This window comes from Onychomys torridus, chromosome 7 (genome assembly GCF_903995425.1).
Source record: "Onychomys torridus chromosome 7, mOncTor1.1, whole genome shotgun sequence".
NCBI classification, from domain to species: Eukaryota; Metazoa; Chordata; class Mammalia; order Rodentia; family Cricetidae; genus Onychomys; species Onychomys torridus.
In genome coordinates this window covers 88,538,431-88,556,392 of record NC_050449.1, presented here as the reverse complement: position 1 = coordinate 88,556,392, position 17,962 = coordinate 88,538,431, and the positions used below count along the sequence as shown (strand labels likewise).

Sequence of the window (17,962 nt, the reverse complement as noted above, 5' to 3'; positions counted from 1 at the left end):
TCATACCTTATTAAAAAGACAGTTGAAGTCTACATGTACACATTCACCAGTGAAAGAATCAAAAAGAATGTTTTCGCCATGACGGTCCCCGAGCCCCAGGATATAGCCGACCATTGACATGACTGCAGTAGAACGACAGTATGCAGATCTACTGCTGTACCTACAGAGATACAACACCGCTCAGATACCCTGGACCAGCGTTAGTTAACAAGAGAAAACATTTAAAATAAACATTCAACTACAACAGTGCATTTATTCTTGGTAACTTGCCATGATGTAGGATCAGGGAATGTTCTCAGAAACCACTCATGAAAAACAGGAGGGTGCCTGGGCAGGAGTAAATCTTGGAATACTTTGAGTTTTTCAGATAAAGCTGCTGACTTTGGTAGCATACACTGGCGAAGCTCCTTTCCTGTCATGTACACTCCTACAAAGCAGAATGATTTTAATTGCTCACACAGCCAAATAAGAAGCAAAAATAAAAATAATCTTTATTAAAATATGACAGGAATTGTCAACTTTTGCTCCAACTGAAAAGGATAGAAAAATACTAGTTATGCATGTAAATGATTATAACTTGATAGCATACAAAATAATAAACTCTACTGTTCTTCCTTAATACTTATCAAAAGTATAGCCTCTTATTGATGAAAATTAATGTAAACAAAAAATTTATGATTTAATAACTCCAGAATGTAAGATTCAGAAAAATTCAGGTGTGAGTGATCACTCTGGACTGTGAAAATTACTGTCACCCTTACAAAATTATAGTAACCTCTTTTGATCAGGATGTCCTACAGGATGTCATACTTGAACCACTAGTTTAAGGACACACTGGTATTCTGAAGTAATGTAAGGCTAGTCTATGAAATTCATGGGTTACCGTGGTAGTTAAAAAGAAAATGGCTCCCAAAGGGAGTGACATTATTAGGAGGTGTGGGTTTGTTTAAAATAGGTGTGGCCTTGTTGGAGGAAGTATGTCATTGTAGGGGCAGGCTTTGAGGTCCCTTTTGATCAAGCTTCACTCAGTATGAATCTTAGTCTACTTCCTGTTGCCTAAGATCAAGATATAGCCAGCACCATGTCTGCCTGCATACTGCCATGCTCCCTACAATGATGATAATGGATTGAACCTCTGACACTGTAAGCAATCCATCCCAATTAAATGTTTTCATTTATGAGTTGCTGTGGTCACTGTGTCTCTTCACAACAATAGAAACTCTAACTAAGACAGATACCATTAGTACTATTATTCAAATCCAAGTCTCATTCTGTAGCTATGGCTAGCCTGGAACTTAGGAATTAATTTTTTAAACCAGGCAGTCCTCAAACTTTTGGATATCCTTCTTCTGCATCCTGAGTGCTGATATTACAGGTTTGTGCCACTATACCCAATATGTTCTTGACTCTCTTTTCTTTGTTGAGACAGGGTCTCACTATGCTGCTCTGGATAGCCTGGAACTCCCTTTGTAGATCAGACTGACCTTAAACTCAAAGACACCTGCCTGCCTCTCCCTCCTGAGTGCTAGAATTAAATGAGTCCAACCATGCCTGGCATGTAACTAATTTTGTTGTTTGTATGTTTTGAGACAGGGCCTCACTACGTAGCTCTGGCTATCCTAGAATTCACTGTGTAGATCAGGCTGGCCTTGAACTCACAGAAATCCACCTGCCTATGCCTACCAAGTGCTGGGAATAAAGGTGTGTGCCAACACATCTGGTGCTGGCAAGTTACTAATTCTTAAGATAAACCTTAAACTGAAAATCACCTGGACACAAAAGTGTATGGACAAGCTTATGGTTTGAGACTTTCAACCTTATTCACTGCATAGTTCTACTATTTTCATAAGATGGGATCCTTAACACTTGATTGATTTTTTTTTTCCATTCAAGATGTTTATTCACCATATGAAGTCTAACTAGTTATTTGGGTAGTCTGGCTTGTTAATAACAACAATGAAATGATATATAAAACATGCTTAGTATAATACCCACACTATAATAATTTATCAGTACTACTTATTGTTATGGACTAAATTGTGTTCCTTAAAAAGTATGTTAAATAGCTGGAGTGGTGGCACATAATTTTAATTCCAGCACTCAGGAGGCAGAAACAGGAAGATCTCTGTGGGTACAATGCCAGCCTGGTCTACATAGTAAGTTTCAGGACAGCCAAAGCTACATAGTTTGACCTTGTCTCAAAAAAACAAAGCAACCTTCCAAAAATTTGTTAAGGTAACCTTATTTGGAAACAAAGTCTTTGCAGATAGAACTAGGTTAAGAAAAGGTCATTAAGGTGGAATTATAATTCAATAATCTAAGAACTGGCACTGAACTGATGAGCTTCCTGCCTTGGCTTTCCTGACTGCTGGGGTTATAGGCAAGCACCACCACACTAACTAACTCTGCCTATTAACAGTAGAACCCATTTATAGTCATTGCCTTGGACAGCAATTCTTATGGTGTTTACTAGTTAGTAATATTCTATTTCCTCAGTCCTGCATTTATTCATTCCATTTTAATATAATAAAGAGCTTTTCCTACTTACCTATTTATGAAAGTATATGTTTACATCACTATGAAGATATACTTTTTTGTTTTGTTTTTGTTTTTTGAGATAGGGTTTTTCTGTAGCTTTGGAGCCTGTCCTGGACTAGATTTGTAGACCAGGCTGGTCTTGAACTCACAGAGATCCACCTGCGTCTGCCGCCCAAGTGCTGAGATTACAGGCATGCGCCACCACCGCCCGGTGGTATACTTGTTTTATCTCATGGGTTATAATTAATAACTATCAATATTATTTTTGCTAAAGTTATTTCAAGTTAGGAAAGAGAAAACTATCTTTCATTATTCATCTAATATTTACTTATTTGCTAAAGACACATGAATTTCAGAATTGCTAACAAATATTTCAGAAAAATAAAATGTTCATAAAAAGAAAGAGTCAAAGGAAGAAAGGGAGGAAAGAAGACCTTATATGCTTCTGTATGTAGAATATAAAGCTCACTAGGCTTAGGTAAAAATATGTGCATTGATATGATAAATATTTCAAAGATTTGTGGCTAACAAACCCATAGTATACACTTGTACCGTAAAAATGAATATAATACCCTTTTCCTTATATAGTTTGGTAAGAATAGGTCTCAAGCCAGCAGTGTTGTTCACCCATTCGATAATCCCACATTCATCATTCAGTGGAATAACTGCATATGTTCGGATATGAAGTTCTCTTCGACGTGATTCTGCATCTTTTCTTAAGCTCTATGAAAAACATAGAAATGAAAAACAAATAGTACTCAATACCTATTATGTCAAATGTATCTAAATATTGTTCACTTCCCAGGAAAAGTGCTGATGGAAGCCTTTAATGAATAATTCTGAAAGTTAAAGGAGGAGGCTATAGGGTCATTTCCTTATTCTACCTCTAAACCTTAAAATGCCTTGTGGAATCCCTTTTTTATTCTTCACTATGATTGTAACAGAACACCATATTTGAAAGATAGTATTTGTAACCATAATAACAAAATATATTGTTTTATTTTCTACTGCATTACAGACATCATCAATGTTAACTATTTAAGCACAGGTTTAATTTTACCTAAAAAACTACAAGAAATCCTTACTTTCCTCGCTGTAAAAGTCATAAGGAATCATACTATTTATTAAAAAAACAAAAAAGTCTAGCATAAGTATTATCAGAGACGCTCCATCCAGCAACTGACAGAGCAGAGGAGAGACCCACAGCCAAACATTAGGCAGAGCTTGGAGAATCCAGATGAAGAGGGCAAGAAAGGATTATAGGAGCCAGAGGGATCAAGACACCACAAGAAAATGGCCAACAGAGCCGGGCAGTGGTGGCGCAAGCCTTTAATCCCAGCACTTAGCAGGTAGAGGCAGGTGTATTCTGTGAATTCAAGGCCAGCCTGGTCTACAGAGTGAATTCCAGAACAGCCAGGGCTGTTACAGAGAAATCCTGTTTTAAAAAAAAGGAGGAGGAGGAGGAGGAGAAAAACCGGCCAATAGCACCAACTGACCAGGGCTCATAGGGGCTCACTGTGACTCAAATGACAATCAGAGAGGCTGTATGGGTCAGACCTATGCCTTCTGTGTGTGTGTGTGTGTGTGTGTGTGTGTGTGTGTGTGTGTACACAACTAATAGAGCTTGGTGTTCCTGTGGGACTCCTAATAGTGGATGTGGGGACTGTCTGTTACAGCTTTTGGGACCCCTTTCTTCCTACTGGCTTGTCTTGTCCAGTATTAATATTAGGGGAAGTGTCTAGTTTTATTATAACTTAACATGCCATGATTGGTTGATATCCTTGGGAAGCCAGCCCTTTTCTGAAGGTGAACGAGGAAGAGTGGATCTAGGGCAGGGGGAATGTGATGGGGAAAGGCACTGGGAGGGGAGAAGGAAGAGGAAACTGCAGTCAGGATGCAACATATGAGAGAAGAATAAATTTTTTAAAGAATTAAAAGAAAACCCTATAATGCATGTAAGTCTGTGTATAAATGTATACAGTTTAAATTCTCTTGTCTAGGCTGACAATGCTTCAAGAGGACTATATCAAAAAATGGAATGGAATGATAAAATATATCAAAAAATAATTACCATAAAAATATGAGGAAACTAACTCTGGGCAGCATGGCTTCTGCGGGGTTTGTCTGATGTTCTTGAGGAAAACTTTATTGTCAAAGATGTCAGAGAAACCAGGGGTACTAGAGAAGGCTTATTGTCTTAGCACTTAGGGAGTCTAGGCAACCTGCAGCAAGTTCCCAGCCTGCTCCCAAGAGGGAGACACTGTTTAAAAAAAATTAATACAAAATTTAAAAAGAGAAAAAAAATAGGAAAAAAGCATGAGTTGTATGATATCAAAATTTCTTTCATATTCTTTTTTTTGAGCTGAGGACCAAACCCAGGGCCTTACGCTTGCTAGGCAAGCGCTCTACCACTGAGATAAATCCCCAACCGATCATATTCTTATATTTAATTATAATTGTTTTATTTCAAAGTTATCATCTGGTATAAGACAGCTTTATTTCTCATTTGATGAATCCTGATATACCAGGACAAACAGAATGTTTAATTCTGGAACTTTCTGAAGGAAACTTAGCACATTTCTCTAACAATTTACCTGTTCCTTTCAGAAATGTGATCAACTAACCAAAAATCACCATTTAAGCCAGGCCTGGTAGTATATACCTGAAATCCCAGCACTGAGAGGTGGAGGCAGGGGGATCAGGACTACAAGGTCACCCATGACTACATAGCCAGTTCAAGGAGAATCTGGGATTTCAAACTAAAAAAATAAGGACAAGAACAAAAACAAAAACAAAAGAAGCACCCAAAACAAAAAACCTTTAAGAATAAGTAGTTGTCACCAACGCCAGGAAACAGTATGACAGAAGCTCCTGTACAAATTGGTCTAACCTCTACAACCAACATGGTCAGAAACTTCACATCTTCTTCTTTAACCATGCTAACAAGAAGCCTCAACAGTAGTATTAAAACTTACTACAACTAAGTTAACAAACTAAAGCCAGCCCATCTGACACTTAAATCAGAAAAACATTGAAGGAGCTCTGGTTTTAATGGTTTAATCATCTATGAAGAAACATTTATCCAAGTAACATTTTAAGTGAAAATTAATTTTCACCATATTGCCTTTGAAATGACCATTTGTATTACCTTTTAAAGTATATTTGGTTAAAGCAAGCATAGTCTACATTGTCTTTCAGGAGGAGGGGCAGGGGAAGCTTGAGCCCAGACCTCAGCATTCTTATCCAGCATCCCCAACCCATAACTGTTCATGCTATGTAGTTATAAATGCCTATCTGAAGAATAATTCAAAATAGACAAGACTATATAATTGACTTTTTATTTTGAGACTGGGTCTTGTTTATAAAATTTACTAATCAAATAAATTGAATTTGATTAATCTACAATCCTCAGTCACTTTTGACTTACATATCATGATGTATTTGACTTTTTTTAAAACAGATCTAAAGGGCTTCTGAACAGAAACAAGTATTTTTACCTAAAGATGATGAGTGCTACATTTAAGTCAAGGTCTAGATTCTTTGTAGCCTATCTATGTTTGAAACCTTCCTGCTTCAGGCTCCTATATGGTGCTACCACCACCATTCCTGGCTAACCAGATTTCCCATATTTCTTTGAGACAGACAGCGAGCACTTACCAAGAGAACAGAAAAAAAAAAAAAAAATGCTAATGATTACTTTTGAACACTGAAGTCATATAAACAGAACCTGATTTTTTTCTAGTGCTGAAACAGAAAGTCCAAGTCTAGATAAGTAGAGTGTTTTATACAAACCATTCAACAGGAAATATTTTCCTTTATTAAGGAAATGTCTTAGTTCTTCTCTATAAACAAAATCATAATTATTAAAAGATAACTGAAGTAGACAATTTAAATCTATCTATATATCCAAAAATCTGATAAGAGGGACTTGAACAGATACTGGTACACTCATTCAAAATATCACATGAAAGAAACTCATGGATAAATAAATAAAGATGTAGAATGTTCCTTAATTACATTATTGAGTTTTAAATGGAAGGAAATTCTGAATCTTGAAGACATGCTGCTGAGTGAAACAAGCCAGTCACAAAAGGACCGTTCATATAAGGTACCCAAAGTAGTGACATTAATGGAGGTAGAAAGTACAACTGTGGTTGTTAAAGACTGGTTGGGAAAAGAAATGGAGAATTATGGTTTAATAGACAAGTTTCAATTTGTAATACTAATATAAAATCTTTGAAAGGTATGGTGAAGATGGTTGTACAACAATGTGAATACACTCAATGGCACTGAAATATATACTTGATTTAAGTGATATTATGTATATTTTATCACAAAAATGAGAAAATGAGGCCTGAAGAGATGGCTCAGCAGTTAGAGCACTGGCTGCTCTTCCAGAGGACTGGGGTTCAATTCCCAGCACCCACGTGGAAGCTCACAACTATTTGTATCTCCAGTTCTAGGGAACCTGGCACCATCACAAAGACATACATGAAGGCAAAATACCAATGCACATAAAATAAAAATAAATTTTTAGAAATGAGAAAATGAAGCTGGGCAGTGGTGGTGCATGCCTTTAATCCCAGCACTTGGGAGGCAGAGTCAGGCAGATCTCTGTGAGTTCGAGGCCAGCCAGGTCTACAGTGCAAGGTCCAGGACAGGCACCAAAACTACACAGAGAAAACCTGTCTCGAAAAACCAGGAAAGAGAGAGAGAGAGAGAGAGAGAGAGAGAGAGAGAGAGAGAGAGAGAGAAATGAAAACATACATTTCAAGAGTGATCTAATGGCCTACTGAGAAGTCCACATTACTATGACTATTATTTTCTAAAATAAGAGCAATGGGGCTGGACAGGCGGCTAAGCAGGTAAGAGCACTTGCTGCTCTTTTTGAGGACCCCAATTCGGTTCCAGTACCTGTCTCAGGTGGCTCACAGCCATCTATACCTCCAGCTCCAGGGAATCTCATGCCTCTGGCCTTAGCAGACACCTGTACTCATGTGCACATACACATATTGAGAATAATAATAAAAAAAATCTTAAGAAAAGCAAACTATTTCAAACCTTGTTAATCAAAGAATTGAATTCCATTAGTCTACAGTCTTTCCTCAAGTCGTCTTTTGGTTTACACATCATGATATAGAACTTTCCATCTGAGCCCTTTAAAGAGATCTTCTTTGGTTTCTGAAGTGAAGAAAGAATTTCTACCTAAAAAATAATGAATGTTATATTTAAGACAAAGCTGGAATTCGTTTATTAAATTTGAATATTATAAATATTGAGTTATGCATCATATTAAAAAAAGAATAAGTGGGAATATGTAGTAAATTAGTATTTCAAAATTTCCTTTTACCTTAGCTACCTAGAAGCTAAAAAATAAGGTGGTCCAGTACAAGGCCAGCCAGGTCTACAGAGTGAGTTCCAGGACAGCCAGGACTGTTACATAAAGAAACCCTGTCTAAAAACCACCCCATCCCCCAAAAAATAAGATTGTCTATGAATAGGGATTTATATTCTTAAATATTAGGAATGGATATGAAGTAAAAAACAAAACAAAACAAAACCAAAACCAAATCCTGACTTTGTCAACAAAACAGGTACTTACACATGTATATGCAGGTAGTCCTTTCAAAGCAGTCACAAAATTTTATATGCCAAAAAAAATTATCATAATGTTGGAAAGGTATTATCAAAAAACATCATATAAATGTTCAAAGAATAAGTTTATAAATTGAAAGTAATTTACTTTTGAAAAAAATCTCCAAAATGAAGCTTACCAGCTGGATGGTGGTGACGCATGCCTTTAATCCCAGCACTCGGGAGGCAGAGGCAGGTGGATCTCTGAGTTTGAGGCCAGCTTGGGCTACAAATCAAGTTCCAGGAAAGGTGCAAAGCTACACAGAGAAACCCTGTCTCAAAAAAAAAAAAAAAGAAAGAAAAAAAAAAAATGAACCTTACCTCATAAGCAAACTAAAAAATACTGCTTAAGTTAAAAACAAAACATGATTATTATAATATAAAATATAAATTATTATTAAAAGTTTTAAAATGTTCTAAGCCATAGAAAATTGGGAATAAATAGGGAGTTTTCAAAAGTTCCCCCTAGAGGTACTCCAGAACTATTTCCTTAAAATAAACATTCATTTACAGCCACATTTCATGGGTGGGCAGTTGGAACAGAAGAAAAAGTTACGCCTAGAAGGAAGAGGCCACAGGCTCATTCCCAGCAGTGCATTTAAAAAACAGGGATGGGCTGAGGAGATGTTCAGTGAGTGGAATACTTGCTACCCAAGTGTGAAGACCTAAGTTTGGAGCATGTCTATGATCCAGCGCTTTCTGGTGAGAAGGGAGGCGGAACCAGGAGAACTGTGGGAAGCTCATGGGCCACCCAGCCTAAAATTCTGTCTGAAACAAAGTGGAAGGTAAGGACCAACACTTGAGGTTATCCACTGACCGACCACCTGTGGCTGAGGCACATGCTCACATTAACTCGAGAACACACAGACAATAAAAAGTTATCTGAATTTTGGTTCTTCATAAGAAGCAAATAAAACACATTTTGTTTCATCTGCTCTCCATTTTTTAAAAGACAAAAGAAAATATAGGAAAATAAAATTGTGAAAACATAGTCATAGTGAAATATAAGCATGTAAAGGCTGGTTATAATTCCTTAACACTTAACTTTGTACCACAGTACAAGACAATTCCATTTTTCTACATTTCTAGGATTTTCTTTGCAAATAAATTTAGTTAGATTTTTACCTTAATTTGAAGCTGTAAGCTTAACTACATTAAAAAATTATAGTTATATAAAAACTGAAGTTTACCACATCATCGAAGCCTGCAAGATAGGCCCAATGCCCAGGAAATGGGTCATGATTAGCATGGGCACCCAAAATTGATGGAAGAGTAGGTATCATGACTGACTGCAAAGGAATAAGGATTTCACTAAATGTTGGGTCTTCTACCAGTTTTTTAAGCATTTTAAAGTGAGTGCTCATGCTTAATGTGGAATTACTTCCGTCAACCTGAAAAAAAAAAATCAACACAAACAGTATTATTTTAATTTTTCTGAATTTACCTTGAATTAGAGAACTTTAAGCACAGTAAACATTTCATTTTTACAATCTCAATTTCTCAGCAGTGTGCAAAGTCCTAAGTATTTTTAATCATCTCATTTAAACCCTTTTTACCTCATAAACAAAAATTCCTTTATCATAGGAGTGTCTAATGTTTGAAGGAGATTAGTAGAAACCAGTGACCTATTATCAGACATGAGAAAATCTATAAATAATTTTTTTTTGGTTATCAATAAAATGATACCTGAATTTTTTAGTGTAAAGATCAATGCAATGTGTGTTTGACTATGGGATATTCCAACAGATTACCATCAGTTACAATATCTAATATAAAGTATAAGTACCTTTAAAGTCAGAAAAAGAAACGAATCCCTACATGTAGTTTGCCTTGAATGTTTCAGAGGAAGAACTAAGCGCCTGACCTAAAAAGTACTCACAAGGCCAGTATCCATAAAATCACCGCTTTTCCTAGTGTCAAGTACATAAGAGGTCAAGCAGAATTAATGGAGATAATGAGCGACTATCCTTTTGAGAAGAGTTTATTCATGAGAGGAGGAAAAAAAAAATAGGGTCACCTGTTCTCTTTTTACCTAGAAGTGATTAATGGATTTTAATTATTTGTCAAGGGACACTAGCTATTTACCTGATCCAGAACCTCTCCCTTTACTAATCCTCCACACACTTTTATCTCTCCTACAGTCTTTTGTTTTGTTTCCTACCCTAATTCCTTACACAGAAGTGCACCACTCCTTTAACCACCTTCCTACTACAGTCACAAGGATACTGAAAAGAATGCTTATTACTCCGAACGTTGGCCATCTGCTTATCCCCTACAAACCTACCAGCAGTTCAAGGCAGGCCTCTACTAGTCGTCTTTGTCCCTCAGCCTGGGCCTGTGCACTGAAATATACACTGAAGGAGGAAATCAGGGGCTTGGGCTAAAGCTCATGGATGAAGTGATTGCCTATTATGCATAAGGCCTTGGGTTCAATAATCCAACACTACATAAAAGGCAACCAACTAATAAAAAATCCTCCATTCTCTTTTCTATCATATATGTAGGTTAATACACGAGTTTTCAAAACTTAAGGGTATGACAATATAATCCAAGACCGCTTTAATATATTTTACATGGATTTTTATGGTTGATTTAATCATTTACTTAAAACTATTGAAAACTATTAAAAATACTACTTTCAGAAAAATTCAGAAATGCAGAGGATATCTGGAAGAGGGACATACAAGTTACAAATTTAAACAACAGATTATTAAGATAAATTATATAGGGTAGAGGGTGTATGTAGCTCAGTGGCAAAGCCCTTGCTTAGTGAGATCAGGTTTCTGGTTCAATCTCTAGTACTATGAAGAGTAGTAGGGGAGGAGGTAGAAAGATTCATTAAAATATACCATTTGATACATGTATACTGATGTACTTAAAATGTTTAATGAAAAAAAAGCTCAAATTACATATAAGTTCTTGTATAACACTATTTAACACTGGCTGATAAGCAGTAAGAACTGTGACAGTACATATAAGTTCTTGTGTAACACTATTTAACACTGGCTGATAAGCAGGAAGAACTGTGACAGTACATATAAGTTCTTGTGTAACACTATTTAACACTGGCTGATAAGCAGGAAGAACTATGACAGTACATATAAGTTCTTGTGTAACACTATTTAACACTGGCTGATAAGCAGGAAGAACTATGACAGTACATATAAGTTCTTGTGTAACACTATTTAACACTGGCTGATAAGCAGGAAACTGTGACAGTACATATAAGTTCTTGTGTAACACTATTTAACACTGGCTGATAAGCAGGAAGAACTGTGGCAGTACATATAAGTTCTTGTGTAACACTATTTAACACTGGCTGATAAGCAGGAAGAACTGTGACAGTACATATAAGTTCTTGTGTAACACTATTTAACACTGGCTGATAAGCAGGAAGAACTATGACAGTACATGTAAGTTCTTGTATAACACTATTTAACACTGGCTGATAAGCAGGAAGAACTGTGACAGTACATGTAAGTTCTTGTGTAACACTATTTAACACTGGCTGATAAGCAGGAAGAACTGTGACAGTACATATAAGTTCTTGTGTAACACTATTTAACACTGGCTGATAAGCAGGAAGAACTGTGACAGTACATGTAAGTTCTTGTGTAACACTATTTAACACTGGCTGATAAGCAGGAAGAACTATGACAGTACATGTAAGTTCTTGTGTAACACTATTTAACACTGGCTGATAAGCAGGAAGAACTGTGGCAGTACATGTAAGTTCTTGTGTAACACTATTTAACACTGGCTGATAAGCAGGAAGAACTGTGACAGTACATGTAAGTTCTTGTGTAACACTATTTAACACTAGTGATAAGCAGGAAGAACTGTGGCAGTACATGTAAGTTCTTGTGTAACACTATTTAACACTGGCTGATAAGCAGGAAGAACTGTGGCAGTACATATAAGTTCTTGTGTAACACTATTTAACACTGGCTGATAAGCAGGAAGAACTGTGGCAGTACATGTAAGTTCTTGTGTAACACTATTTAACACTGGCTGATAAGCAGGAAGAACTGTGACAGTACATATAAGTTCTTGTGTAACACTATTTAACACTGGCTGATAAGCAGGAAGAACTGTGACAGTACATATAAGTTCTTGTGTAACACTATTTAACACTGGCTGATAAGCAGGAAGAACTGTGACAGTACATATAAGTTCTTGTGTAACACTATTTAACACTGGCTGATAAGCAGGAAGAACTGTGGCAGTACATGTAAGTTCTTGTGTAACACTATTTAACACTGGCTGATAAGCAGGAAGAACTGTGGCAGTACCTGTAAGTTCTTGTGTAACACTATTTAACACTGGCTGATAAGCAGGAAGAACTGTGGCAGTACATGTAAGTTCTTGTGTAACACTATTTAACACTGGCTGATAAGCAGGAAGAACTATGACAGTACATATAAGTTCTTGTGTAACACTATTTAACACTGGCTGATAAGCAGGAAGAACTGTGACAGTACATATAAGTTCTTGTGTAACACTATTTAACACTGGCTGATAAGCAGGAAGAACTGTGACAGTACATATAAGTTCTTGTGTAACACTATTTAACACTGGCTGATAAGCAGGAAGAACTGTGGCAGTACATGTAAGTTCTTGTGTAACACTATTTAACACTGGCTGATAAGCAGGAAGAACTGTGGCAGTACCTGTAAGTTCTTGTGTAACACTATTTAACACTGGCTGATAAGCAGGAAGAACTGTGGCAGTACATGTAAGTTCTTGTGTAACACTATTTAACACTGGCTGATAAGCAGGAAGAACTGTGACAGTACATATAAGTTCTTGTGTAACACTATTTAACACTGGCTGATAAGCAGGAAGAACTGTGACAGTACATATAAGTTCTTGTGTAACACTATTTAACACTGGCTGATAAGCAGGAAGAACTGTGACAGTACATATAAGTTCTTGTGTAACACTATTTAACACTGGCTGATAAGCAGGAAGAACTGTGGCAGTACATGTAAGTTCTTGTGTAACACTATTTAACACTGGCTGATAAGCAGGAAGAACTGTGGCAGTACCTGTAAGTTCTTGTGTAACACTATTTAACACTGGCTGATAAGCAGGAAGAACTGTGGCAGTACATGTAAGTTCTTGTGTAACACTATTTAACACTGGCTGATAAGCAGGAAGAACTGTGACAGTACATATAAGTTCTTGTGTAACACTATTTAACACTGGCTGATAAGCAGGAAGAACTGTGACAGTACATATAAGTTCTTGTGTAACACTATTTAACACTGGCTGATAAGCAGGAAGAACTGTGACAGTACATATAAGTTCTTGTGTAACACTATTTAACACTGGCTGATAAGCAGGAAGAACTATGACAGTACATGTAAGTTCTTGTGTAACACTATTTAACACTGGCTGATAAGCAGGAAGAACTGTGGCAGTACATGTAAGTTCTTGTGTAACACTATTTAACACTGGCTGATAAGCAGGAAGAACTGTGACAGTACATATAAGTTCTTGTGTAACACTATTTAACACTGGCTGATAAGCAGGAAGAACTGTGACAGTACATATAAGTTCTTGTGTAACACTATTTAACACTGGCTGATAAGCAGGAAGAACTGTGGCAGTACATGTAAGTTCTTGTGTAACACTATTTAACACTGGCTGATAAGCAGGAAGAACTGTGGCAGTACATGTAAGTTCTTGTGTAACACTATTTCACACTGGTGATAAGCAGGAAGAACTGTGGCAGTACATGTAAGTTCTTGTGTAACACTATTTAACACTGGCTGATAAGCAGGAAGAACTGTGGCAGTACATGTAAGTTCTTGTGTAACACTATTTAACACTGGCTGATAAGCAGGAAGAACTGTGGCAGTACATGTAAGTTCTTGCGTAACACTATTTAACACTGGCTGATAAGCAGGAAGAACTGTGACAGTACATATAAGTTCTTGTGTAACACTATTTCACACTGGTGATAAGCAGGAAGAACTGTGGCAGTACCGATTTGTTGCACAATTCCAGTAGCTTGTCTGTTAGGCGAGTTGCATCTCCAACAAACTTTTCTAAAGACTTTTTCATGTGGATAGCTTTGGTAAGAATTTCTTTGCATCTGTTCACACGCATGGGATAAGAAGACTGTCAATTTAAAAAAAAGTCAAGACAATTATATATGAAACCTGACTGGCAAGAACAACTTAAAACAAGACTCATAATGTGAGTTTATAATGATAAGCATACAGGAAATCAATTTGACAGCATCCAGAGAGCCATGAAGAAATTTTAATGCTATAACTGGTGAATTCTTTTGATGGGATCTACACAGAAGAAACAATCTGATATTAAGAGATGTAGCAAAACCAAAAAAAAGAAAAAAAAAAAAGAAAAATAGAAAGCAAACAAGTGATTTAATGAATGCTTAGTTATTTTACAATTTTATCCTATCACTAAAATGTGTTTTCAAAGAATATTAATATAGTTTATCTAATGTTGAAGTTATTTATGTAATATTTCAGTGAAAATATGAAATTATCAATTTAAAATTTACTGTTAAAATGTGATTAGAAAATATACGTAAGTTATAAGAAAATACTAAAGAATAGTCTGAATTCTAATTTTCTTTTTATCTGTATACTAACTTATCTATAATATTTACACATTAAATATACTAATCAATGTATAGATGCCCACTAATAATACAGTCCTTGTTTTAGTATTAGACTAAATATTTTGAATTAAAATACTCAGGAAAAGAAAGGAATCATAGGCCTGGAGAAATGGCTCAGCAATTAAGAGCAGTTGAAGTCCTCATAGAGGACCTAGGTTCAATTCCCAGCACTCACATGGCAACTTACAACCATTTATAATTCCAATTCCAGTGGATCCAACACCTTCTGACCTCGGTGGGCACCAGGCATGAAAGTGGTACACAGATATACATCCAAGCAAACTATTAGATACAAAAATCGTAACTATTTACAAAAAACTTCATGAAGAAAAAACATGTTCAAGTCTTTAATTTTAACATACTGGTCAATTCTCATTTGATAAGTATCTCAAAATTTTTAAACAAGGTAAAATTTTTCTCTGTTAGAAAGTATTTAAAAATTACCAACTTAATATAGGTCAGAACCCTGGAACTAGTATTTATATATTTGCCATAAGTGTTAGGATACACTGTGGTGACTAACTAATGTATTACCTTGGACACAGCTGTCATCATCCACATTGCTTGCTGAGGATAGGCCAGAAACACCTTGGCTATTATTTCCATCAAGACAACAAACACTTCATCATGAGAATGACAAATTCGAGAGATCAACTGTGAAAAAGCAGTCAAAAACTGATACGGAGCTAACCGATTTGTGTGCTCTGTGAGAACACTATTTATTTTAGCCAAATCATTTCTCATTTGCATACGATCAGAACGACCACCTAAGGTGAAAAACAGTTTGAGACAGGAAAAAACAAAACAAAATAAAACATCAGTGCATTAATTCCATTCACAGAAAAAAAATGTGATAAAAACTGCATTTAAAATATATTATCTGCATGCCCACAGCTAGTTTGCTAGATAGTTTGTATAAACAAGAAAAGCATTTAGGTCTAACAGGCATTTGGTTTCATCATCCATTGTAAATTTTAGGGTGAATTACATGCTTAAACTGATATCTTTCAAAGTGTTAAGAGTTATCAAAAAATGAAGACTATTTCTTTTCCTTCCTGAATCACAACCCCTTTAAAAGTCTATCTTTCCCTTTCTTTTCACACTTTATTTCTTTTCAAAAAACTTCAGGTACCTGTGGAGGACAGCAGCTTTGGATCTACTGCCTGACATGGGTACTGGCATTAAACTCAGAACTTTTTCAAGAGCAGTATGTGTTCTTAATTGCTGAGCCCTCTCTCCAGCCCCCATACTTTGTTTCTTACAACATTATAACATTTTAATTATCAAACTTATTACTGGTTTTTTGTAAGTGACATTGTGATGCCAAATGTTATTTTATTCCAAAGTTATAATTCTTTCTAGTGCCTTAAAAAAATTTTTTTTTGTTTTTCTTGAGACAGGGTTTCCCTGTATAGTTTTGCACCTTTCCTGGATCTCACTTGGTAGCCCAGGCTGGCCTCGAACTCACAGAGATCCACCTGGCTCTGCCTCCCGAGTGCTGGGATTAAAGGCATGCGCCACCACCGCCCAGCGCCTTAAAATTTTTATATAAAGAATTATACCTTTTTCCCATTCGTATGCCTTAGCACCAAAATCAAGCCATAGTGATAACATTCGTGGCATTGACTGATATATGAACTGATTTCCATACTGAAGAGATCTGCAATTATATAAATGAGAAATATGATTAGCACAGTTCTTTTTTAGATTATATGAATTAGAATTTAAGGTCTTAAACTACCACTTCAGTTATGTACAGCCTTCTGACAAAAACTATGGTATCACATACTTAGCCATCTCTCTGGTCTTGACCTCAGTATGCAGGGGAGGATGAGACCCTGAATCCTCTGCCTCTATCTCCTAAGCCAGAGACTACAGGCATGGGTCGGTCTTTGGTGCCACATACCAGGGTTTCATGCATGCTAAGCAAGCACCCAGTAGATATATCCCTACCCCCTGAAACAATGGTACTGATATTTCTTCCTAGTAGGTTATTTCCTCCCCGATTCATCTTTTCTTGATAATGTATTCAGTTAGCCTTAACAAGTATAGATGTTTTGAGAGTTAGTCAAAGTCTTTTAATACTTCCTTCAAATGGTCCTTACAATCTGTACCTTCATTTGTATTCCATGGCAATAAGCTTGGTCAGGCCTAATCATTGTATTTCTAGAAAATTACATTTCTGCATTTTTCTTCCTTTGCAGCTGATGATGAAAAGATATATTTTTATAATCATGGGTGGTGATATATTGTCTACCCTAATAAAGCTTGCCTGAGGATCAGAGAACAGAGGCAGCCATTAGATTAGATATAGAAGCCACACAGTGGTGGCACACTCCCTTAACCCAATCACTCAGGAGGCTGAAATCCGTCTGGATCTCTGAGTTCAAGGCCACAATGGAAACAGAGCCAAGCAGTGGTGGCACACACCTTTAATCCCAATACTGGGGAGCACACACGTCTTTAACCCCAGGAAGTGATGGCAGGGCTGAGAAAGGTATATAAGGCTGAGGAAACAGGAACTAAGGCAGTTCAGCTGAGACCCTTTCAGGCGGGGAATCAGAGGATTTCAGTCTGAGGATTTGTGGAATTGGTGAGATAATAGGTGGTGGCTGTGGCTTGCTCTGCTTCTCAGATCTTTCAGCTTTCACCCCAATATCTGGCTCCAGGTTATTATTATTATTATTATTATTATTATTATTATTATTATATTTATAAGACCATCTAAGATTCAAACAACAATCACAAAGCCAGTAGCTTGAGTTTTTACCACAAACTTGCCCTAAGTATATAATTTTTAGGTGTGTCTGCTTTATTTCTGGTATGCTGCACATACAGCTCCATTCATTCCTGGAGAAAAGTGTGAATAGAAACTCCTACTACCACAAATTATGCAGTGGGTTTTCCACATTTGAGAAACCATGGGGGTCAGCATATCTACAGTATAATGGCTAAGCTTATCTGAGGAAAACCATCTTCCTGGTAACTCATGATCTTTGTAATCATGATATCTCCCCTGGTAGGCAATTTTTTAAAAATATTTATATCATTCATTTTTATATCTGCAAACAAATTCTATTACATACCTAAAGTGTTTTATATATTTAAGGTTTCATTCCCTAATTAAACTGTTTT

At 36.4% G+C, this 17,962-nt stretch overlaps 1 protein-coding gene and 1 pseudogene across 1 annotated transcript in view; both read right to left on the bottom strand.

Moving 5' to 3' along the window:
• Atr (ATR serine/threonine kinase) overlaps positions 1-17,962 on the bottom strand; it is a 116,396-nt gene that overhangs the window by 11,993 nt on the left and 86,441 nt on the right. The window contains exons 37-44 of the mRNA XM_036192592.1: positions 16,390-16,487; positions 15,362-15,594; positions 14,164-14,298; positions 9,363-9,563; positions 7,600-7,743; positions 3,111-3,261; positions 271-427; positions 7-160 (exon numbers count right to left, since the gene is read on the bottom strand). Coding sequence (XP_036048485.1) covers positions 7-160; positions 271-427; positions 3,111-3,261; positions 7,600-7,743; positions 9,363-9,563; positions 14,164-14,298; positions 15,362-15,594; positions 16,390-16,487 — 1,273 coding nt within the window. The remainder of the gene's footprint in view (positions 1-6; positions 161-270; positions 428-3,110; positions 3,262-7,599; positions 7,744-9,362; positions 9,564-14,163; positions 14,299-15,361; positions 15,595-16,389; positions 16,488-17,962) is intronic.
• Positions 17,678-17,858, bottom strand: LOC118588171 (annotated as a pseudogene).